Source organism: Elephantulus edwardii, unplaced genomic scaffold (genome assembly GCF_000299155.1).
Source record: "Elephantulus edwardii isolate Elephantulus edwardi_28Jun2011 unplaced genomic scaffold, EleEdw1.0 scaffold00029, whole genome shotgun sequence".
Classification (NCBI taxonomy): domain Eukaryota; kingdom Metazoa; phylum Chordata; class Mammalia; order Macroscelidea; family Macroscelididae; genus Elephantulus; species Elephantulus edwardii.
Window position 1 is genome coordinate 2,903,839 of NW_006399779.1, and position 25,718 is coordinate 2,929,556.

Here is a 25,718-nt window from a genome sequence, read left to right on the forward strand (position 1 = left end):
GAGAATGGTTATACAGAAAACAATGTACCTGGGTTATAATCTCCAAATGCTTTTTTAAAACCTCTTTATTGAATGTTTCCCTCTTTATACCTTCATTTTCTAATAATAAATTCTTTACATACAATTTTTCTCCTTATACATTTAAGGCATTCTCCTTCTGGCTGGTAAAACTGGTAATCTGTAAGATTTTTTTTAAATAGCATGTTACTCCAACTAATTTTTATAAGATATTCACTCCTTTGTTCAACACTGGAGAAAAACTCCAGGGATCTCGAGCATGAAAGTCAAGATTTAACTTTAAAGTTATATAACGAAAGAAATAATTCACTAAAAATGGGAATGCAGTATTTAGTTAGTTACATTTGCTTCCACTCACTTGACAAGTCAGTAAAAGTAGCTCTACTCCTAGATGATGATGATGATGATGATTACTTTTAGGTTTGATTAGGGTCATGATAGGAATAAGAAAGACTGCAAGAGGACTTAATGTAGGGTTTGGATTATAATAAAAAAAGAGTTAAAGTTTCCCACTGCAGCTACAGAATGGGGCAGCACAATCTCTCTCTAGATTATAGATTAGATAGATAGATAGAGAGATATAGATGAGAGATAGAGAGAGAGAGATGATAGTCAGTTAGTCAGTCTGGGGTGGAGGCTAGGAGTTAAGGAAGCAAGTCTTTGTTTTCTAGCACAAGCCAAAAAGAATTCAACATATTATCCTTTCCTATCCTATCCAGACTTTAGGAGATATGATTAAAAAATTGAAATTCAATAGGAGGTGAACCAAAGAGATTTGTTCCTGTATGATGAGGAAACATACTCTTTACTAAGTCAAAGTAATCAGGTTAGGAAAGGCTTGTTTTTAGCTGGTTGTTTTCTTATTTGAAAGTTGGGCTTTCCCAAAGAATATTCTGGAAAATACTAAATTTAGTCTCTTTGTAGTTATAAATAAGTATAAATAGACATTGGAGATGTCTCTGATTTCTAACAGTGGTAAATACCCGAGTCTACTAACCTACAGAAACTAAGTTTGTGGAAGGAGTGTATGTGTATGTTACTGTGCTTATTCCCTTAAAAGTGAGTAATCTTTTCCAAAGCCATATTGGTGTAACTTTTGTCCTTGGGATCATAGCCAGGGACATTGGCTAGGCTTTCTTGTCTGAGTCCATTATGTAAGACGGATTCAGTTCCTTGTTTCCAGGCACTGTCATTCTCAAGGTTTTCCTAAGAAAAATAGAAAGACAAGAATTAGCAAGGCAGTACTGATTAGTAGAATAACTTGAGAAACTCTTTCTTGGTCTGTCCCCTGAAAGGAATTTACGTTGCAAAAGCAGTAAAATTCTGACCCATAGTACTTTCTCACTGGGATACCTCAATTCAAACCAAATTATTTATGGTGAATGGGAAACTGCTCTGCATGGTTTTCAGTGACTGAATTTTTGTGCAAGGCACAGAAATGCCTATGTGGCACCTCTGGGTGGAATCAAACCATTAACCTTTTCCTCAGCAGTGGGCCACTTTATTATGCCCTACCCGGGTAGGTCTGCCTCAGTGGATGGAGGAGCTCTTTCCAATAATGTGCTTCTTGTTAGGTACCAGCAAGTCCAAACCAACCCATAGCTAACTCTTCAGCAGGTTTTCACTGGCAATAAATCGCACAGGAGATTTCCCATATTTCTCCCTCAAAGCAATAGGTGGATTCAGATTGGCAGAATAGTTCTTCACCACTAGGCCACCAGAGTAGCAAAAATTTAAAAAAATAAAAGAAATAAAAATTCTTGAGCTTTATTATGTCATGTGCCAAAACTTTTCCATCTCTCATTGAGTGTAGTCTTATAATCAAAGTCTTTCCTATAATGAAAGTTTTCCATATCTCCCCAATGTGTTCTTACAAATGATTCCTTGATGGGATAGAAACCTTATTCACTTTTGATATATAGAGCCAAAGTGTCTTCCAGAGCCAAAGTACTTTACTCTCACCAGTAGTGGGCTAAATGCATGCACTTCAATGAATTTTTAAGGTAGAAGTGTGGAATTAACATGTGAAACATCAAGATAGGGAGAAATGGATTAATCTTCTCCACTCCTGTACATCTGCATCCCTCTGCTTCCACACTCTCCCATCCCCCATGGATCTTTATGCTTATTCTACAATAATGGTTTATACAATATTTATCCTTGTGGGATTAAGTTAGTTCACTCAGCATAATTCTCTCCAGTTCCTCCCAAGTTAGGTAGTAATTTACAAAAGCATTGCTCCTGTGTGCTGCATAGTATTCCATTGTGTGAATGTAGCATAATTTCTCAACCCATTTGTTTGTGGTTGGATATTTGGTATGTTTCCATATTCTTGCAATGGCAAACTGCCTTCTTATCAAACCACTGTTGCCTTATTGAGACTTCAGAACCTTCTTCACCTGCATTCATAAATCTTAAACTGGCACATTACAAATTTTGCTCAGTCCCAACCAAAATGTCCAATTGGAGACATAGCCTCACCCACTTGTGTTCAGAATCCAAACTTGTTCCCAGTCTGCCCATTCTGAACCATATTCAAGGTGGCTCCTAATTGCAGTATTACATTCGCCTTTCCTTGATATGCATGTCTCAAAACAAAAATCTTCACTACTGGATCAAAGATAACATCAAAATAGATGGAGAAAAAGATTGAGATTGCCCAAGATTTCATCTTACTTGGATCCACAGTCAAAATGCCCTTGCTACCAGCAGTCAGGAGATCAGGAGACACATAATATTGTGAAAGTCTGCTATCAGTAGCCAAAGTTTTGAAGAGCAATAATGTCAGTTTAAAGACTAAACTCTGCTTAATTCAAAGCATGGTCTTCCCAATCACTTACTATATATCTCACAGTTGGGCAGTGAATAAGGATGACAGAAAAAGAATTTATGTCTTTGAGTAGTGGTATTGGAGAAGAGAATGGATTATGCTCACAGACTGCCAAAGAGTAAGCAGATATATCTTGGAGAAAGTGCAACCAGAGTGTTTCTTCGAGGCAAAGATGGCAAAGATTCAGCTTATATTCTTTGGGGCATATGTTAGGAGATGTTCCTTGGAAAGGGACATCATTCTTGAAAAAGTAGAGGATCAGAGAAAGACCCTCAATGAGATGGATAAATGGATAGAGTGACTGCAGCAGTGGGCTCAAGTGTGTGGGGATGATAAGAATGGTGCCTAATTGGACAGGGATCAGATCTATTCTTCATATGGTTGCTATGAGTTGTACTTTACTCTAACAACAAAAGCATAGTGTCTTTTGAGGATAAAAACTAACTTAAAAACATTTAAGGGATAAGGACTAGGAGTCCTTCTCTTAGAGTTCTGAAAGTATAAAATGCCTAGAATGGAAGGAGTATGAATAAGCTCTAACTAAAAAAGAAATACAAAAAGCACAGCCCTGCACAATCAGGTGCAAAACAGACAGAGCTGGAAGATAACAAAAGACATTGCTCCTCACAAGAGCTCGCTCGATTGGCAGATATGATCACACCCTTCTCTTGCAGTGAGAGCTGCTCTCTTATCAACGTTGCTCCATACAGCTTTGTTCTTCTGAACAAGAAGCTGAACCTTAAGAAAATCACGTCCATCTTCCCCTTGCTGAGGGAGGCATTCTCTGGTTCCTCGGACACACCTTCTTTCCCTGCATTGACTCAACACATCAGATTTTTGGCAGAATGTAAGCTGCTCCTGATGGTCTTTGGTTGATTAGACCTGTACTGGGATGATGCTAGCCCTGTCTGGACAAAATGTGCTTCCCAACGGGATCAAGAAAATCTAAGGTGGAGGGCAATGCACATCCTGCAACTTCTCTGTTTCTAAAATCCTTCATCAAACCTTAAATTATACTTACACCTGCATGGAACCACAGGTATTGGATCCACCTCATTCTGAATGACCTTCATCTCCTCTCATGTCCCATTTTTCATATAAGAAGAGATGAAGTCCAGATATATAATTTAACACAAGGAAAGTAAAACAGAGCTTATAATCCATGTTGTTTGACCCTAAAGTACAAGCTTTTTACAAGATTTGTTAATTTAAAAAAAAAATAGACTATGTATTCATACTAGAATATTGGAATTGTCAATGATTTCATTTTCTTGACTCCACAATCAAGACTCTTTGTACCAGCAGTCAAGAAATCAAGGGATGCATGGAATTGTGAAACTCTGCTACCAAGGACCTCCCCACGGTGTTAAAGAGCAATGATATAATTTCAAAGATTGAAGAGAACTTGTCTCAAGTCATGAACATTTCTATTACTTTTTATGCATCTGAAAGTTGGATCATAACTTAGGATGATTGGAGAAGAATTGATGCTTTAGAGAAGAGTACTGAATTTCACATGGACTGCCAAGAGAACAAACAAGTATGTTTTGGAAGAAGTGCAAACAGGCAAGAGTGAAACTTTGTTTCACATATTTTAGGCAGGTTGTTTGGAGAGGCCAGCTCTTGAAAAGTGGAAGGTCATCCAAAGAGAGGAAGAGCTCAAAGAGATGGATTGATTATCACAATGGACTCCAGTAAATCAACAATGGCACAGGATAGGAAGGTGAGGATTTACATCTAATGGTCTTAAGGGGGCTATGAGTCATGGTCAACTCCATGGCACTAATAACAACAGCATGCCTCTATTTTGTTACTTTTTAGTAACCATTGCTATATTTCCACAAAAATATGGCAAGAAGTTGAAAGAAACGGAAACTGATCACTTGCAATGTTGGCGGAGTTTCATGCTTGAAAACTAATCAGGTAGATGACTCTACAGCTGAGGCTCAGGTTCTTTTATATTCCAGTATTCACTGTCTTCCCTTCCCACACTCATCTTTAAAGTTGGTTTACAGAGCAAAGGGAATAATTTTGAATCAAACACTGATGTCTGAGATATCAAAACACCAGCTTACCTGGTCTGTCGCAGTGTCATGCTGAACTCCACACCAGCATAGAGTTGTGTATTTCTTGGACCAAAAGCAAAATAAATTGCATACTGGTCTAATTAATAATGGTGGAATATCTTTGCCATCCTGGCGACCTATTAAATAAAGGACAAATAGATTTGAAGGTATGGTACACTTCAGACACTTCCTTAAGAATATGGCCTGGCAGGATTGGAAAATAGGCGTCTTCTTAATATAAGACTGAATATTTAGCCTTCCTGGTTAGAAGAAACCGGTTACTGCTCAAAGGGTAGGAAGCTAGTTTGTTAAATAAATATAATTTGTTAGGTCAGACAATTTCAAGCCTTTTCATCTAAATACAGTAAAGAACAATATTTGAGGACACATTTTCAAAAGAAGTGCTTATCATCCAAATCAGTCACTATCAAACTCATTCCAATTCATGATCACTCCGTGTGTTTCAGAGTAACGTAGATCTATGTTTCATAGATGTTTCAGTGGCTGATTTCTTAAAGAATTCTCTGGGTAGACTCAATCACACAACCTTTTGGTTAGCAACAGAACATATCAACCATATACACCACTAAGGGACTCTACTTCTTAGCATTCACAAGGTTTGCTTAACTTTAAATGTGTATCTGGTGATACATTTTTCAGAGAAATAAAGTACTGGCATTAACATATACCATTTTTGGTACACAATCAATGCAAATTAGTCATTTATATTATCAATTTTGTAATCATGAAATGATAATTATAGAAAGGCTGCAAGGCTTTTCTTCATAGAGTTGCTATAAGTCATGCTCGACTTGATGACAATTAACAACAACAATCATGAAATTATAACTTCCCATTGGTTCTTGCTTCAGAGTAGACAATGATAGTGATAGGATGGAATAGCAATAATTTATTCCATTAAAATGTATATTTTAAGGACACAGAGTAGCAAGTGTATCTTAAGCCTATTATTTTACACATCCTCCTACCACTGTCTTAAAGGGTTTGGTACACAGAAAACACTGAACTGTGAGACAGACTATGGCTTAGAGTATGGATAATAAGCACATATATGAAAAATAACTTGCAGTGAAGCCTCTGGCTATAGAGAGGTCATAAGCCTAGAAAGTATACTAAGGAGATAATCTGAGTCTCCTCTGCTTCTAGTATATTAAAGCTGACCTCATATAACTTCAACTTGGAGGTCAGACCTTTTTTAATCACACAGCTCCTACAGCTCCTTTGGTGGTTAGGGCCTCCTATTTAAGAGCAGCTTCAACCCCGAAGTCATGCATATTCTATCACACAGCCCCTTTGGTGACTGGTGCCTCTTATTCATCCCCTCCCCCAGAAACAAAAAGGTCTTTATTGCACAGCCCTTTATTGAGAGGCCTGCCAAGGGACCTGGCTGCATAGCAGGCAGACAGGATTGGAATGGCTTGGGCAGTCTGGAGGGGGAGGCGTGGGCATCCTTCTTATAGGGATTCTGGGGAGGACTAAGATAGTATTTCTCAGAATGTGAGTTGTTAGTGAAGTTAGCTTTGGGCTATTTTGATCAGGCTCAGACTCTTATCAGGATCCATTGTCTGGTTTGATCTTTGATATGACTAGCTTAGATGTTATAAGGTTTCTCAGGAAGTGATCAAGCTTGGAGAGGGGGTGGGTCCGGGTAGGGCAACTGCCATATTCTTTCTTCATTCCAGACCCTAAAGGAATATAAAGGACAGGGGAGAAGTTATCACTGGCTGCTACTTGCTGAATTAGGGGGAGATGCCTCTTATTTTAGAGCAGCTTTAACCTGGAACTCAGGCCTTTTTCTATCACACAGCCCTTTGGGCCCTCAGGCCTTGTATAAAGCATCTACGATCCAGTAGAGATTTCACTGTGACCTTAATATTCATGTCTGGCACATTATCCAACAATGTCAGCCAATGAATCTTAGCTGGAATACTTCAACACTCACCCAGGAGCAAATCCTACCACAACAATAGACCAGTATCTTCAAAAGGATCTGGTAATATGATATTTGTATAACTGAATTACTATTAGAGGTACAACACTAATCTGTCTGTTGTACTGGGAGAATTCAATGTTCTAATTAGTACAGTCAGTTTGCTGTATAGGGGTAACTTGTGAGTTGCTGTGGTACTGGAATCTATGCCACTGATGTGTTAAATGCCACAATGGTAACCCATGGTGGATAGATTTTAGTAGAATTTCCAGATTAAGATAGACTAGGAAGAAGAAGGATTGGTGTCCACTTCTTAAATAATTGTTGTTGTTGTTGTTATGTGCCGTCGAGTCGCCTGCGACTCATAGCGACCTTATGTACAACAGCCCTAAACTCCGCTCTGTCCTGTGCCAATCGCACTGTCTCTGACACTCCCATTCCAATTATCCCAGTCACTGAATCAATCAATCCACCTCATAGAGGGCCTTCCTCTCCTGCGCGAGTGGTGTTGAATCCCTAGTGTGAAGGACGATTTCAAGTTCTGAAGTACAATGTTGTGAGTAATAGATTATTATGCATACGTATACAAAAAAAAGGCTGTTTGCACGGGTGTTGTGGCAGTTTTCAGACGCAAAGGACTACTCTGCCTCCAGGATCCAGGCAAGCCAGGCTTGGCCTAGGGTTTAAGGCAGCAGAGGGCCAACAACATACGAGAAAAACCTATTAATAGGAGTATTATTCAAGCATGTACTCATAGCTGAAGCCAAAGAGGTGGAAATTGAAGATTTTTATCAAATATTGCAGTCTAAAATTGACCAAACATGCAATCAAGATTCATTACAGATAACAGATGACTGGGATGTAAAAGTTGGATATAATGAAGATGGAAGGGTAGTTAATACAGACATGGTGACAGACATGATGATGTAAATAAAAAGATCACATTTTGGATACTCAATTCTTTACTCACTGCAAATACCCTTTAAAAACAATAACAACACAAACAGTAACTTTAAACAGGGAACTCACCTCATATATTACTTAGGAATCAGACTGACTACATCTGTGGAAAAATAACCAGTGGAAAAGCTCCATATTGGCAGGCATAACCAGACCAGGTGCAGACTATTGAATAGACCATCAACTACCCATGTGTAAGTTCAAATTGAGGCCAAAGAAAATGAAAACAAGTCCAAAGGAACCAAAATATAATCTCGAGTCTGTCCCACCTGAATTTAAAAATCATCTTGAGAATAGGTTTGAAGCGTTGATCGAAGACTAGATGATTGTGAGATGGCATAAATGATATTGCATATAGATAATAAATGTGTCCTAGATAATAAATACATTATGTAGGATAGAGCAGGCATACCTCATGATGAACCAAATTTATACCAATGTGTCGAAAAAATAGGATAGCTATTATGTGTTCCTTAACCCCAAAGTAAGAAATTTATATAGCCAACCTGTTATGAAGCTGATGAGCATTCCAGCAAAAATACATCCTAGGCAGCCCACTGCACTGTAGTAAAGGTAAGACACTGAATACCATGCATCTGCTATGGCAGGTCTGTGAAGGAAAACATCATTAGTTATATAAATTCTGAGGTTGTAAGTCACGGTGACTCTTTAGGACTTAGTAGTATCTTTTTAAAACCCAAAGTATAATTTTCCACTCCTTCATATGTTAATAATTTTTGTTGAATCTTAATTTTTGTCACCATCGAGTCAGAACTGAATCATAATTCACCATACAGTGGGGGGATTTAGTGGCTTTAAGTCACACAGGAGGACACTGCCCATATTTCTCTCCAATGGAGCAGCTGATAGATTCTATCTGACTTTGGCCTGGCAGCACAGCTCCTTACCATTAGGCTACCCGAGCTCCTTGAATCTAGATTAGCTATGCTGGATTAGTCACACAATTCAACTAATCCCTGACTCAATCCCTAAGTAGAAACACTCCCCAAATTATGAACAAGATATATTCCTCAAAACTCACTACTGAGGCTGTATATCCTAACGAGGAACCCGCCTATATTTTGCCTGTGGAAACACATGGGGGTTAGAACCTCCAGAGACTCAGCCTTTGGGCTAACAGCACAGCTCACTGTGGATTTTGCCACAAAAGCTCCTTGATCTATTCTTAAGTGTGTCTTTAAGTTGAATATGTAGGTAAGTCAGAGCAGACACATGCAAATCTTATTTAGACTTGTTCAATGGAAGGAAAGAGAACCGTGGTGGTTCCACCAGCCACTCTGCAGGAGATGGGCAATCTCCTCTCGTATTTACAACCCCCTAAAAATCCACTGGAGGGTCAGCTACGAGTCCACTCCAACTCAGGATGACATAATTAGGGGAAGAAAAGGCCCATGAACTTACTTTTTGAGGAATAAAAAGCTGCCAGATCAGTAAGTGAAGCTGATTCTGAGGAAGATGTTGTTGAGAATAAAGGCTGACTTAAAAATTTTAAAGGCAAACTTACATAGCATTCAAGAGAAAATATTAGTTATCCATAAATTGAATGTTTGTAACTTGGGCACTGCAGTGAGGGCTGTGACTTCCAGTTTTCTGTGTCAATTATTTAGAAAACATTCACTTAAGCCATGATTTAGTACTAAGAATAGTGACAGGCACTGGAGATACCCAGATAAGTCAAGTCTAGCAGATAATGCTAAAATGGTGTGAAAACACTTTAATAGAATAGGAACAAAAGATTATAGGAGCATTCAGAAAGTGAAGCAAACAAAGACTAATGTTTGAGATATTATCTCACTTCATATAAAAAGAATGGTTAGCAGAGGAAGGGGTTTGTAGGAGCAAGATTTAGCATTCTAAGCAAAGAGTCTATATGTAGACAGAGAAGAAATAGTGTGGTGAATTTGAGTCTGTATAAATAGATTGATAGAGGAGAAAATGGCCTTATACTAAATGAAATGCAGAGGTCGAGGGAGATAACCGAGTGTTAAACTATATCCAAGATCACCTATTCTGTTTTCTGTGTTGTGATCTACTTTTCATTCTCCAGAGTACCAATAAGTTCATCATCACCACTGACAGAGAAGTCAGGAGATGGCAAACAAGACAAAAAGGGTGGTCTGGCTATCTCTCAAAGAGAAAGAAGCAGAGCTAACCTCAATCCCAGGTGAGTTTTCAATTTGTTTTGATTTAAAGTAACGGTGTCCAGATAGTGCTAATGTAAGTTTACATAGAGCTTGCCCTTTTTTAGATAAATTCTGCTTTTGTTGCCATATCACCAGAGCCTCCTAAAGATGCTGTTAGATTTTAGCAAACAAGAAACAAAAGCAATGAGCTTAATTCTGTATCTCAGGGGAAAGGGCCCACTTACAATCAGTAAGAAATAAAAACTGTGATACACAGGTGGTTGCATTCTCCTGAGTCAACAACCTCAAAGTGATGTGGTTGCTTTGTTTTTAGTTTTAAAGTGGATGTTCTGTGAAGATGGTCTGCCTACCATTTAAAAACGTTTCCTCTGTCTTACTATCATATGAGAATGCAAATGAAAGTGTGCTAGAACTCCTTTATAAATAAGCTGCATATGCTACACACTACAATCTATGTGACATGAGTTTAGAATCAAAATTTCAGGACTCTGTGGTGGCATCATCAGTAAAGAGACTTTCTGCCTGTAGAATTGCTCTATGAAATAACGATAAAGAAGGGTCCTCATTTCTGGAAAAAAGAAAGGGAGTGAGTGGGAGAAAAGATAATTACATTTTTCAGTGCTTGTAACCTATTGCATTCCTTCTTGCAAGAAATCGGCCATATCACATGAGTTCAGGAAGGTTATTGTCTAGTAGAAAGGTAAGAAAAAGCAAAAGTTGAGAATGGAATATGAAAGAATACAACAGAATATGATATAATGGAATGGAGTAGACTACAAGAGTTAAGAGAACAGAATAGAACAGGATGAATGAACATCAAATAGTCAAATACGATTGCTTACACACGGCCTAGAGAAGATATAGACTACTTCAGGAAATACTAGACTCTGTGTCTCGTTATTCAAAATGGGGATTAAAATCTCATTATTCCAAATAGGGTTCAAAATGCCTCAAAAGCAGGTTTTATAAGTGGAAGGATAATTGGTGTAGAAAGCTTATTAAGGTCTTTTCAGGATTGACGGAGTGACGGTTTAAATGGACTTGTGCATGACCGAGATCATGATGATGGCTTAGGATAGGACAAGGTTCTGATCTGTTGTTCACTGGGTCATTATGAGTCATGGTTGACTTGAGGGCACCTAACAACGATTAACAAGAACAAGCCAAGGTATCAAAAGACCCATCAAGAAAATAAAAGCAGTGTTGGTTTGGATAGAGCAAAACAGAAAAAGAAAGTTGAGAGAGAAATGAAAGCTAATAGGGGAAAAAAAAATAAGATTAATTTCACTTTTGTGGATTTTGGAACTAATTCCTAATGTCTGCAATAGGTTTTGAGTTTTTTTCCCATGATTTCAAGACCACTTTTTCTAGATCATTTTTACCCTTTTCAACAACAACATGCTACTCACACTCACTCATTTTCCAACACTACACTTTTTTTTTCTCCTTTACACTCTCACCCCTAATTCACATTGCTTCCCCCTCAGTATTACACATCTCAACACAGAGCAACAAGTATCGGTAAAAAGCTTGAACTCCAAGGGGCTTTCTCTTGTTCTGTGTAATGACACACTGATCCTCACAGAAGAGCAAGATAGACTTATTCCTCAGACTTATTCCTATAGGTTTCACCTACTTCTAACCTCCTGGCCCACTCTTAAAGCACAGGCTTTAAACCGAGCATACCTGTTTGGCAGCACTTGAGGAAATGATTCTGTAACATTTGACAGAATACACTGGTCCGTTGACAAAGGCAAGGGCCGTGTCTTGGAATCTGGTGCAGGGTAAATGAAAGCACCGATGGCCACCCAAAATGACAAGGTGATTCCAGTGAGAAGACCTCCAAATGCACCCTTAATCAAGAAAATAAGTCATACCATTTGGGGGAAAAAACATTCTGTTGAGAGAACAATAATACAGAGAATCTTTTCGATTCTGGCCATTGATCCATCTTTCTTGGTCCCACGTGCTGGAAATATCTCACTCAAATGTCTTCCTTCCAACTATTACAATGTTGTGTTGTGATGCGCCATCAAGTCAGAATGAATTCAATAGATGACTCTCCAGTGGGTTTCAAGAGGCTACAAATCACACTGAAGGAGATTATCCATGTTTGGAGCAGCTGGTGGATTCGAATCATGTGCTTTTGGGTTGACAGTGCAACTCCTTACCACTAGGCCACAAGAGCTCCCTAGTCATCACAGTACATGGTTATTTGGGAGTAATATGTTTCTTACATGAAAATACCACACAAAATTACAGTGGCCATATTCTCTCTGTTTTTAAACAAAAAGAAAATTCTCTCATTGACTTTTATAATTTCAAAAGCTGTTGAAACATCAATTCTTTAAGGTTTTAAAGTTCAGGGAAACATCACATAATGGAAAAAATGTGGTCATATTTTATTGACAGTTATTAGATAAAAGTTCTTCCATCTCTCTTATTAAGTAGTTCTGGTGGAGTTCCCACATTCTTAATGTTTGAAACATTTTGTGTGAGTCCAAATATCAGCAAGTGGATTTACTAGCCTGACATTTAAGAAATGTATTTGTTGAGAAATAGTAGAAAAGCCAACTAGTTATTTCTCCAGAAAGGAAACAGAACAATCTAGCAGATAAAAGAGCCCTGGTAAAGTAAGAGCTGAATTTGGAATGCTCTTGTTAGGTTGATGTTATATGTGAGGAAAATAACACACACACGCACGCGCGCGCACACACACACACACACACACACACACACACACACGTGTTAGCTTCTCTATCCAAAATATCTCTGTGGCATAGATAGGTTCAGGAGTGTATTGATAAAAATAAAGCAACCTATGCGATTATATACCTTGGTCTAGACCAAGGTTCAGCAAATATCTTGTTATCAAATAAAATTGACTTACTGGTAACCTTCCATGGGTTTCTAAAGTAAAAAATTGTATATAAGAATACTGCACATCTTTCTCCTTTGGAACTGCTCTGGATTCAGACCATCAAAGAGACATAGCCATTGGCTTTGCAAAGCAGCACTTGACAAGCTGGGCCTCCAGAGTTCCCCAGAAAAAAAAATACTTAAGTTTTACATACCTTTCAGTTTCTTCCACAAGTACCCAAGTCTTTCACAGTAACAGCCAATGACAATATTTTCACCATTATAGTTGCTGTGTTCAAATAAAACTTTGTGGGCAAAGAAATTTTCATATTTCACAAAATATTCTTCTTTTGAGTTTTTAAAGGCTTCCCTGAAGTCAGAGATAGGAGGGTTCTGGACTTGTTTGGTTTCTCTATGGAGAAGAAGTGGCTATTCTTTTCTTAGCAAAGACAAAGAAACTTTCCAAGGAGATTATGGGGAAAAGAAAGGAGAGAGAAAATTGCCACTCACTTTCATTTGTGTATCTTAAGGAATGAAAATGGGATTCTTACCTTCCAGTTCACAAAAGGAAATACAATCCCTAGTGTGAACAAGCCAAGCATAGGTCCTCCACACATGCCGTGGATGCTAAGGGCAGCCTGTAAGACAAAGCAGACTAGATAAAGTCCCCCAGGCCGCTGTACCTAAGGTCCACCTGGGACCACTGCTCTCTTCCTAGAAAAAATCATGATGTCACACTGTCACTTGACAATGTCACTCCTTTATCATATGTTCTGGAAAACATTTTTCTTATACAGAATCCTTTATAGAAGCAGCTGGAACTCATTGTTTTCTTTTTCTGTGTTGTAAAAAATATTTGTTTTATATACCAAATTGTGATGCTCTCTTCCTTTCTCTCATTGCCATCATATTGGAAATGACTCATATTTGCCCTCCATTGCATTTCTGCGGATTAAAATTGCACAGAAGAAAGTGCCATCTTATCTAGTCAGATGTTCAAAATCATGCCTTTGACTGATGTCTGAGTGATTTGAATCTACTAGCTCCTCTGCTGAAGAAATATGGACAATCTCTTGCTGTGCAATTTACAGCCTGTGAAAACCTGCCATGAGTCGGTTCCAACTAGATAGTACTAAGAAAGAGATAATAGTTCTGTACAAATAGTGCACATATTATGTCTTTGTACTTATGTGCCGTCGAGTCACTTGCAAACACATAGTGACCCTATGTACAACTTGCCCTAAACTCTGCTCTATCCTGTGCAAATCGCACACCCATCCCAATTACCCCAGTCACTGAATCAGTCCACCTCATAGAGGATCTTCCTTTCCTGTGCTGTCCCTCCACCCTACCAAGCATGATGTCCCTCTCCAAGGACCGGTCCTTCCTTACAACATGTCCAAAGTATGTTAGACAGAGCCTCAGAATCCTTGTCTCCAAGGAGCGGCCTGGTTTAACCCTCTCCAGGATGAATCTGTTTGTTTTCCTAGCAGTCCATGGTATTCTCAAAACTCTTCTCCAGCCACACAGCTCAAAGGCATCAATTCTTCTATCCTCCTTAGTCATTGTCCAACTCTCTGATGCATAACAAGTGATAGCAAAGACCATGGTCTGTATCAGACACACCGTAATCTCCAGAGACACCATTGCTCTTCAGAACTTTGGAAAGGTCCCTAACAGCAAACTTTCCCATTGCAATACTTCTTTTAATTTCCTGGCTACTGGTGTCATGAGTGTTGACTGTGGAGCCAAGCAAACTAAAGCTGTGAATAATCTCAATCTCTTCACCATCCATCCTGAAGCTGCCAATCGGTATTCTGTTAAAAACCATAAAACTTCCTAGAACGTTAGTTTTTATGTGTTCCATAACTGTTCTATGAATGTTTATTTATTATTAATATGAGTGTATTATATATGAATATGTCCTGTATGCTATATTTGTTAAATACCACCTTTATTCCAGATAATTAAGATACATTATCTTAGCACACTGGTTAGGTGGAACAGTGCTTAAGCACTTGGATATTTATCCTAAAGGTTGGTAGTTTCAACCTATCATTTGCTCTATGTGATAAATATATAGCAGTCTGCTTTTGTAAAAACTCATGGACTTGAAAATTCTATGGGACAGTTCTACTCTCTCTTATACGGTTGCCAGGAGTCACAACTGGCTCAATGTTAAGAGGGGTTTATTTTATTTTTATCTAGACCCTCTAGAAAATTGTCCCATTTAATCATCATAATTAGGCTATTTAGAATATATAACTAATTTTATTTTAGAAATTAGATACTTGGAGCTACAGAAAACCAGCTAAAATAATAAAATCAGCTAAGATTTAAATTCATCACCTGTCTGGCTAAAACATGTTATATATACATATACATGCACACATATGCATGTTCATACATATATATTGTTGTTGTTATTGTTATGTGCCATCGAGTCGTTTGCGACTCATAGTGACCCTATGCACAACAGCCCTAAACCCTGCTCTATCCTGCGCCAACCGCACTGCTTCTGACACGCCCATCCCGATTACCCCAGTCACCGAATCAATCCATCTCATAGAGGGTCTTCCCCTCCTGCGCTGTCCCTCCACCCTCCCAAGCATGATGTCCCTCTCCAAGGACCCGTCTCTCCTGGCAACATGTCCAAAGTATGTCAGACGAAGCCCCAGAATCCTTGCCTCCAAGGAGTTGCTTGGTTTAATCCTCTCCAAGATGAATCTGTTTATTTTCCTGGCAGTCCATGGTACATTCAGTACTCTTCTCCAGCACTACAGCTCAAAGGCATCAACTCTCCTTCTGTCCTCCTTAGTCATTGTCCAACTCTCTGATGCATAACAAGCGATTGCAAAGACCATGGGCTGTATCAAGTGCACCTTAGTCTCCAGAGAGACACCGTTGCTCTTGAGTACTTTAGAGAGGTCCCTAACAGCAGACTTTCCCATCGTGATACGTTTTTTGATTTCCTGACTGCTGATACACATACATATATATTTATATGCATGTATATACATACACACACACACATATATATGCATGTATATGCATACATATAATGGAACAGAACATACATACAGTGTTATAAGTTCATATTACAGTTCAAAGGCCGTAATTCTTCTTCTATAATTCTTATTCATGGCAAGTGATTGAAAAGCCGATGATTTGAATCAGGTACACCTTACTCTTCAACCTTACATCATTGCTCCTTAGTAATTTGGTAAACTTCATGAGTGCAGACTTTCTCAATGTAATACAGCTCTTGATCTCTTAAATGCTTATTCCAAAGATGCTGATTGTGGATCCAATTTAGATAAGTTTTTAAAGTTTCAATCGTTTCTGAATCTATCATGATGTTGCTTGTTGATCCAGTGGTGAGGATTTTTGCCTTCATGATATTGAGATAGATAGAGGTAGAGATACACATTAAGGTGCTCCTGATCCAGGTGATGGCCTTGCCAATTACTTGCTATGCATCAGAGAACAGGACAATTAGTAAGAATGACACAAGAATGGATGCTTTCAAACTGTGGTCCTGGAGAAGAGTCTTGAACATACCATGGTCCAAGAAAACAAATAGGTCTGTCTTGGAGAAGGTGAAACCAAGCTTTTCCTTGTAGGCTAAGATTTTGAAGCTCTGTCTCATATTCTTTGGGCATGTGGGCAGGAGAGACCAGTCCTTGGAGAAGGACATCATGCTCAGAAGGGTAGAGTTATAGCACAGGAAAGGAAGACTCTGGATGATATGGACTGAAACAGTAACTGGGGCAATGGGGGTTGGTATGTTGAAATTAGACTAGCTCAGGACAGGGCAGGCTTCAGAGCTGCTGTACATAGAGTCGCTATGGGTCTTACGTGACTCGACAGCACATCACATCTATATATACAGAGAGATAAAGAGATATTTCCCCCTAATCAGTATAGTATATCTCTCACACTCTATTTTTGTTTGAGGGTATATTAAGAGAAGACACCACCACAATAACTTCTTTTATTTAAAGGAAAACAGTTGTTGAAAGAATCCAGAACTAGGAGGAAATTTGGGCTCTAATCTTGACATTGTCACATGTAACTAGAGTTTGGTGCCTCTCCTATTGTTAACTCACACTCATTCTACTTCAGGGAATTCTTTTCATCCTCAATAATAAATAAATAGAAAAGATAAAAAATATTTATGTATCTATGCTCTTTGTTCAAAAAATGAGCTACAATACATTGTTATGACTTTCTAAGTTAATCTTTGAAAGTTAAAATTTTTAAAGTTAATCTTCAGATAAATCAATGCTCTGAATACATTTTTTATAATATGGACGTAGATCTGATTAAAGGCATTCTTTTCTGCAAAGTCAGTATCTAGCCTAGTACTCTTAGCATTTCCTCTGATGATTAATAGAAGTAATTCTGTTTTTGTGGTTGCTGAATTTGGAAACTAATTTACCAGCTATAATATATGAAAGTAAGTTGGTAAAGTTGTTTATTTCCCCCTTTTGGGGGACAAATTGACAATCTACAAAACCCCTAGACAAATATGAACCTTTCAGAGAAAAACGCCTTCACATACTAGAAGAAGAACAACAACAATAAGACCCGAGATCCTTTTAATATGAATTAAATCTAACTTTTTAGCATTTTTCCATCTGGTGATCTTCATAGTTAATATTTTTTTTAAAAGTGACATTCAGCGCAAACCAGTTGCTATTGAAATAATTCCAACTCAGAGTGATCCTCAAGGCCAAGGACCTGCTGCGTAGAGTCCCTACGACTGTAAATGCAACTGTAGCAAACTGCCACATCTTTTTCTCATGAAGCACGTTATGAGTTCAAATCATGGTCTTTCAATGGCCACTAGCTGAGCACTTTGGCAAATGCATTCATTCTACCATTGGGCTTCCTTGTTGTTATTATGCATAAAAAAAATGTGAAATTCATTTAGCTGCACTTTCCCAGATGTCAAATGTGATGTAAGCCACAGCACAGAATGGCAATGGTCCAAAGCCTTGCTTTAAGGTTGGTGGTGTTAACATGCTTCAGACAAGCAAGTTAACCTTCATTTGTACCTCAGTTTCCTCATTTGTCATTTGAGGATCATAGTACCTACTCTTGGTGTTGCTGTAATTATTCAATGAATAAGGATAGTGCTTCAATACTATGAAGCATATGATAAGCTCTGAAAATGGTATCTACTATTATTATCTCCTTGTTACTAATACTGTTTATATCTATATGCTCTGATTATTAAGGTACCAGATTGGACAGCATGGTCTTTCCTAAAGGGAATTTAAAGAAACCAGTTGAGAGGAGAATCCCCACCCCACCTTTGTATTTCCTGCTTCTTAGCCCTGGGTTCAATTCTATCTAAATTGATACATTTCTTTTACAGCACAGAAAGCATTTAACATGCAAATACATAGTGCCGATTACTGCCAAGAAAATACAATGTGAAGCATTTCTCAGACATCTTTGATCTTGGAATCTTTCTTTCTTTCTCTCTCTCTCTCTTTCTTGGGGGACATTTTCCAAAGTAAAGTTCTCCGGAATGCGCTGTGTAAAACTTCTAGGTTAAAATACTGACATTGAAAGGATCTTTACTTGAGGAGTTGGAAATTGCTTTCCTCCCCCAACTCATCACCATTCGCAAACACACAAGGTCAGTGTGATGTGCTTTTGTGACTGTAGAATTAAAAAAAGTAGGCTCTGTACCTATGGAAGGGAGTTCATGGCAAGTTGCAGCTCTAACACAAAGGTGGCCATCTCTTGTAGTTCAAATCCCCCACAGATTCCAAGGGGAAAAGAGATTGTCGCCTCCCATTCCTATTTATAGTTTCAAAAGTCTGAGAGAGAGTCAGAACCATTCAGGACCAACTCAGTAGCAGTGACTAAGTGAATGAGATCTATGGGACTTGATTACCCATATGTAAAATCTGAATGGGAAAGAAGTTCCATTGTATAGAATAAAACTTAGTGCATAATCCAATATGTGAATTATAATTGCCTTTCTGCACCTGTCAACGTCAGATACTTTCAGAAAAGAAATACGGGGCATTTTATAAATAAAAATATATACTAGGAAATAAAAGGTCAGTGTTTTTATGCCTTGTGTACCAGCCTCCTGAACTGTGTGATCTGTATGGTACACATTTTAGACAATCTAGAAAGTGGATTCAGAGGAATACTCAAAACTCCGTTCATATCTAGAATTCTAAACATTTAAGTATAATGTTTATAATTAAAACTTTATATTTATACTTGCTCTTAGAAAAGTACTTGTCATTCTAGAACTTTCCATATCTTTTTATGTAAATAAGCTTAAAAAAATCTCTGGTGGTCTAGTGGCAAAAAGCTGCACTGCAATCCCAAAGGCATGTGGTTCGAGGCCACTAGCTGCTCTGAGGGAAAAGGATGGGCAGTCTCCACTTGTGTAATTAACTGGCTCTGAAAAACTGGCTGGAGGGTCAGTGATGGGTTGGTTTCAACTTGATGGTACACAACAAGCTTAAAGTATTTCTAGTAGAAAACAGTTTGAAAATTCATATTCTCAATAAGTTGAACTTCATAAAAGGGAGTCATGATTGGATAAAATAGAGAAAGAAATGGAGAATGAGCGTGACCCAGAGGTGACTGGGAATTAAACACTCCCTGAATTTGTAGTTGAGGTCACTAAATATAGAATTCACCAACTTGCCAATTCTTATATATGTAAAGTAGACAGAAAAAAAGGCTCAAAAACTTGAAAAGAAATTATCAACTATCTCCTATAAAATGGAAAATCTAGAACTTAAAAAATTTTAAAATTAAGTAACGAAGACTCCACATTTCAGGTCCCTTATCTGTTTTTAAGCAGACAAGTAAATTATCAAGACGCTTAAGTCTTCAATTTCACTTTCTGAACCTTAAAACAGAAATAATGGAATCTGTGTTTCATGGAAACACTGTAAGTCCTACTCGATTCTATGATACCCAGTAACCAACAATAACATGCAAGTGGTTGTCAGAAGGATTAAAGCAAATTCACTGCTCTGTGAACTAGCATAGGTCCACAAATGCCCCTGATTAAGATTCACTCTCATCCTTCAATTCAATCATATTTCTCAAAAGCTCACACTACAGAAATATAAAAGATAAAAGTTGCACAAAGCTGCAAGAGGACCCTAGAAGGTTGCAGTTGAATCTGATGCTGCTTTTGAGTGAAGGGATTTAGGGATGAGGTGCAGAGAGGGTGAGGGGTTTCAGGAAACCCAAGTCATAAACCTGGTTCAGCCACTAGCTAGCTACAGAACCTGCCCCAGGTCACATTCACTCTCCCATGTTCATCTTAATCTACAAAATAAAACTGTTCCAATGATTCTTTTTAAAAAGACATCCTGGTGCTAACACTCTAAGAAACAGGGAGTTGGACATATGGGAAGGACCTTAAAATTCTTGTTTAACAGGTAAAGATGAATTTGCATAGCAGCTTCAACAATCTTAACTATGTGACTTTAGAAAAATTACTTCACTTTTTTACTTTTTCATTCTTTAATCAGTAAAATGAGTATTATAATCATTCTGCATATGGAACATTGTAAATATTAACAAATAGTAATTGCTGTTATTATATTTACTATAATGAGTATTATTTCTTCAGATTTTTATTTCACAATTTTATATTCTTAGATCTGAAATTTAGGAGTATTTCTACTTTGATCGCAATGCACATTATAACTGAATCTCAGTACTAGATTTATGTTTTCTCCTTTGAAAGTAATTCTGATTTTCCATTTACATGTATGTATAATTTTCATCTTGTATCAGTGAGTCAGAATATCTGGGTCTTGGAGGAGTAAAAAGAGCCTTTAAAACAGAGAGTAGAGGAAAGATGCTTCCAACATGAATAGCGTATTTCCTCTCTTGCATTACCTGCACGACACCACCCATGAGAGATGCAGCAACTGCCATGGAGGTGCACATCACTCCAAACAAGAGACCTGAAAGAAAGGACATTTGTGATAAGTACCCAGGCTGCTCCAGAGGGTTTCTTGAGCCCCTTCCCAGAAGTATCCCTGATGAGAGTCCAAGAAGAAGGAATCTGTGTTAGCTCTCAACATGATCAGCCAGCACAAGCCAGGTTTAGAAGGTCATTTTATCAAAGATATGCTTCCCTAGATCAGGTAGATGAGTGACTTTAATAAACAGACTTTCATGTATCAGACTTTAAGAAGCTACCAGTCCAAATCCTGAGTTCTTGTTCGAGGGGAGGGCTTTCTATCTGTGTCAGTTCTAGTGAAACCTCTTTGTTTCTTCTGAGCTTCTGGTCAGTCTCTGTAGTTTGCCATCTCTCTTCCCTCAGCTCTGCTTCTCTTGCTTGCTTTTTAAATCAGTTTTATATTTCAAAAGAGACTTATTTAGAATGCATTCATACGAATCCTGTCTCATTAACATAACAAAGGCAAACCATTTCTATGCAGGATTATAACCACAGGCATAGAAATCAGGATTTAGAACACATATTTGGTGAGGAGGACACAATTCAAGTGTCATTATATTAGGTCCTTACAAATTCATTTCCTTGTCACATGCAAAACATATTCATACCATCACATCACCACAAAAAGCCCTAAATCACATCTGAACCCAAAAATCTCACCTTCTAGAACATCTAAATCAAATATGAATGAGACTTAAAGTATATTCTATCCTAGGGGGGAAAAAAAATCCTTTTCATTTGTGAACTTGTGAAATCTAGACTTCAAAGCATCTACTTCTAAAATGCAATTATAGAACAAAGACAAGTAGGAATTTCCATTACAAACAAAGGAAATTGCCGTGAAAGACATCTCCATTAAAAATGGAAGAAATGGGAGAAATGGGATGATTAATGGGCACCAAATAAGTCTAAAGCTCAACATAAATTTTATATTACTTCTTCAGGGTTGAAAGTGTTTCTTTGTTCACTGAAACCATCTGGACAAGGGTCATGGCCTCCACACTCTGGATTTTGCCCATTCCCTCTAGAATCTGGTTGGAATTCTCCTGGGTCCTAGATTTCAGCTCTGTACTCTTGGTTTGGGTCAAGTTCCATTCTTCTAGTCCATTTGGGCGGTGACTCCACTCGTTAGTCCCCATCTGGCCCTTTTCTGCTGTTACTTGAACAAAACAGCCTCATCCCTTCAGCTTTGAGTATTGGCCCTGTCCTCTTGGTCAAATCGAATGACAGTTCCACATTCTAGTACTGCCATTAGTGAAGATCTGACTTTTGGAAACCTAATAAAAAGTGTCTCCTATATTTTCCATCTTACCTACATTTTCTATAATAGGGATATTTGTATATCAGTTTTTATACTTAAAGGAAGTTAGTGTATTAAAATAATAGCTTAATATGATAAATATAGTGATTATAAACAACATGTTACTACTTTTTTCTTCTTTATTTGAAGGAGTTAATTGGGCTGTAAGTAAAACAGAGATTCTTTAGAAAGTTATTTGACTTTTGTTCAGCCAAGGAACTGACTTCAGTGAGCAGAAGGTCTTCCTGTGTAGAAAATAGACAACTTGGATCTATGCATAGTTGAATCAATAGATATTTATGAGTCTAAAGTGTAGCATTAACTCAGAAGAGGATCTGAGAATAAGGGTCAGTGAATGGTAAGCTCGTCACTCTTTCTTGATTCTTTACCATTCTCTTTGTACGTATGAGAATCTATACATGAGATTCTTTCATATATGCTGTGTGTGTTTTGACTTGTGTGACTGACATAATGTGTACAGATTATTTCATATGTGCATTTCATGCTATGACATAGGAAGTCACGGGCTGTACCTACATAAGCCTTTACTGATCCAGGTGCTCAGCTTGTCAGAAAGACGGGGAAAACAGCTCTTAACGAAATCTTCAAAGGTCACTGTTGCCAAGGCATTGATGCTGGCCGCCACGGTGCTATGAGGAGAGAGAAGCAAGAACATAGACCAAGCTAAAGAAGATATGCCACCCATCTACCATGATTTCTAGAAGCGACAGTCCAGGCAGGGCTCTGAGAAAACAGATACAGACATAAAAACACACAGAGGCTTGCATGGACTGGGTCCAACTCTTCAACCTTATTTCCTTGTCAGTACTCTGTTGATTCTTCCACAAAGATCAATGAAGCTAGAAAATAGGAAGACGGAGACAAAGTCTTCAGCTGGACAAGATTCAGGAAGTATTAACTATCTGAACCCACAAATTGATACAGTTTGCTATTTATTATTTATTTTTTTCATTATTTTGTTAACTATGAGTTGTAACATTACTACTATGTGTATACAAGACTTAATTAGAAAGATAAACATCTTATACTCTTCCTGAGGCTAGACATTTAATAACAAACTATACAATTGATTGCATTTGTGAAAATTGCTACATAAGAAAATATCGGTGTTTTGTGAGTCTATCCTGCAGTTGTTGCTGTTGTTATGTGCTGTCAAGTCGCTTGTTACTCATAACAAGCCTGTGTACAACAGCTCTGAACCCTGCTCTATCTTGAGTCAACATCATTGTCTCTGACACATCTGACCCCATTGACTCAGCCACTGAGTCAATCCGTATCATCCAGGGTCTTCCTCTCCTGCACTGTCCCTCTACCCTTCCAAGCATGATGTCCCTCTCCAAGGACAGGTCCTTACTTGCAACAGGCCCAAAATAAGTGAGATGGGACTTAAAAAAAATGCCTTCAAGAAGCAACCTGGTTTCACCCTCTCCAAGACAGACCTGTTTTTTCTCCTAGCGGTCCATGGAGTATTCGATACTATTCCCCCGCACCATGAGTCAAAGACGTTGATGATACTTCTATCATCCTTGGTCGTTGTACAGTTCTCTGATGCATAGCAAGTAATTGTAAAGACCATGGATCAGGCACTTCTTAGTCTCCAGATTGACCTCATTGCTTTTCAGTACTCTGGAGAGGCCACTAACAGCTAATTTTCCCAGTGCAATTAAGTATATCCTACAGATACCTAAACTGATATAAATTTAGGAGATTATTCTCTTTAGGAAGATATAGTGAAGATGGGTACTGATTGGAACCATGCAAAATGGGGGGAAATGGTCTAGAAAGATGAAAAATTGTGTATGGTAGAAAAGGGGCAAAAAGTAAAACAGAAAAGAAGGCAGAAAGCAAAATCACATAAACATCCTGACATTCTCTTTCCAGATTTTTAGAGTTTATTCTCATGATTCTAATACTCAGTCAGAAAAAAAGACTACATTTGAAAGTGTGAATTTTCCTTGTAGAATGATAAAACACAAAAACTAAACTTCCTGACATCAACTTAACCCCAATTCATGGTAACATTCCACAACGTGTTGAGTCTGTAAATGTTTACAGCCTATCTTTCTGTTGAATAACATTTGGGGGATTCAAACCACTGACCTTTAGGCTGGCAGGCTGATTCACAACACATTATGCCACCAGAGATCCTCAAAATAACATAAAAGCTTACATTTCCTCATATCGGCCAGTATATTTTAGAAAATATATGTATATATATATATATAACATGACTGTGTTTAAAAAATGTTTATGAAAAATAAATATGCTAATGAATAAACATGACCAACTATTTTTAAGCATTTGACTAATCATTTGTTAATTGGGCAGCTAGCTGCCTGGCTGACTGATTGGAAGAGATTCATATTTGTTCCCATTTCCAAGAAAGGTGCTTCAACAGAATGTGGAAATTATCAAATAATATCATTAACATCACATGTAAACAAAATACTGCTGAAAATCATCCGAAAAAGGCTGGAACATGCACAAATAACTGCCATACATACAAGCTTGGTTTAGAAGAGATCATGGCACCAGAGCTATCATTATTAATGTCAGATGGATCCTTACTGAAAGTAGAGAATACTAGAAGAATTTGTATTGTATTGACTGTATAAAGGCGCTTGACTGTATGGATGACGAAAACTTAAGGCTGGCTGACATTGAGAAGAATAGGAATTGCAGAACACTTAATTGTGCTCATTTGAAACCTATACCCAGACCAAGAAGCCTGTCGTCTGAACAGAGCAAGAAAACTGCATGGTATAAAATAAAGAAAGGTATGCACCCGGGTTGTATCTTCTCTCTATTCCAATTTAGTCTGCTTGCTGAGCAAATAATTTGAGAAGTTGGACTTTGCAGAAGAACATGGCATCAGGATCAGAGGGCAAACATCAAGAACCTGTGTTATGGAGATGACACAACCTTGCTTGCCAAAAGTGAGGAAGACTTGAAGTGCTTGCTGCAGAAGATCAAAAGCTACAGTTTTCAGTATGGATTACATCTCAAAAGAATAAACATATGTCTTGGTAAAAGTACAGCCAGAATGATCCTTGGAGTCAAAGATGACAAAATTCTGTCTCACACACTTCAAGCATATTGTTAGGAGAGACTATTCTTTGGACAGGGACAGGGATATGCTTGGAAAGGTGGAGCATCAGCGAAGGAGAGGAAGACCCTCAATCAGACAGATTGACACAGTGACAGTAGCAATGAGCTCAAGCATGTCAGAGATGATGAGGATGGCACAGGACAGGACAGGGTTCAGTTTTGTTGTTCAGAGGGTCACCATGAGCTGTGTGTAACTTGATGGCATCTAACAACAATAGTAAGGAACTACATTGCTAACCCAAAGGGGAACCTCTTTAGTGGTTTGAATTAACCAGTTGCTCCAAGGAAGAAAGATAGGGAAGCTCTCCTTGTGCAATTTACAACTTCAGCAAGCCCGCTGGAGGGTCAGCTATGAGTCAGTTCCTATTCAATTGCAATGAGTTTTTTAAACTATTATTTGCTAATTGTTTATGACTATCCTTCAATACTCATATGATGACAATAAGTAGTTATGTCTAATGTTTACTAAGACTT

General features: G+C 38.1%; 1 protein-coding gene across 1 annotated transcript in view; it reads right to left on the reverse strand.

Moving 5' to 3' along the window:
- Window positions 1–1,064: 1,064 nt before the first annotated feature.
- Window positions 1,065–25,718, reverse strand: part of SLC5A12 (solute carrier family 5 (sodium/monocarboxylate cotransporter), member 12) — a 52,639-nt gene continuing 27,985 nt past the window's right edge. The window contains exons 9-15 of the mRNA XM_006883710.1: window positions 22,653–22,765; window positions 20,749–20,816; window positions 13,401–13,487; window positions 11,677–11,843; window positions 8,332–8,435; window positions 4,924–5,051; window positions 1,065–1,224 (exon numbers count right to left, since the gene is read on the reverse strand). Coding sequence (XP_006883772.1) covers window positions 1,072–1,224; window positions 4,924–5,051; window positions 8,332–8,435; window positions 11,677–11,843; window positions 13,401–13,487; window positions 20,749–20,816; window positions 22,653–22,765 — 820 coding nt within the window. The 3' untranslated portion in view covers window positions 1,065–1,071. The remainder of the gene's footprint in view (window positions 1,225–4,923; window positions 5,052–8,331; window positions 8,436–11,676; window positions 11,844–13,400; window positions 13,488–20,748; window positions 20,817–22,652; window positions 22,766–25,718) is intronic.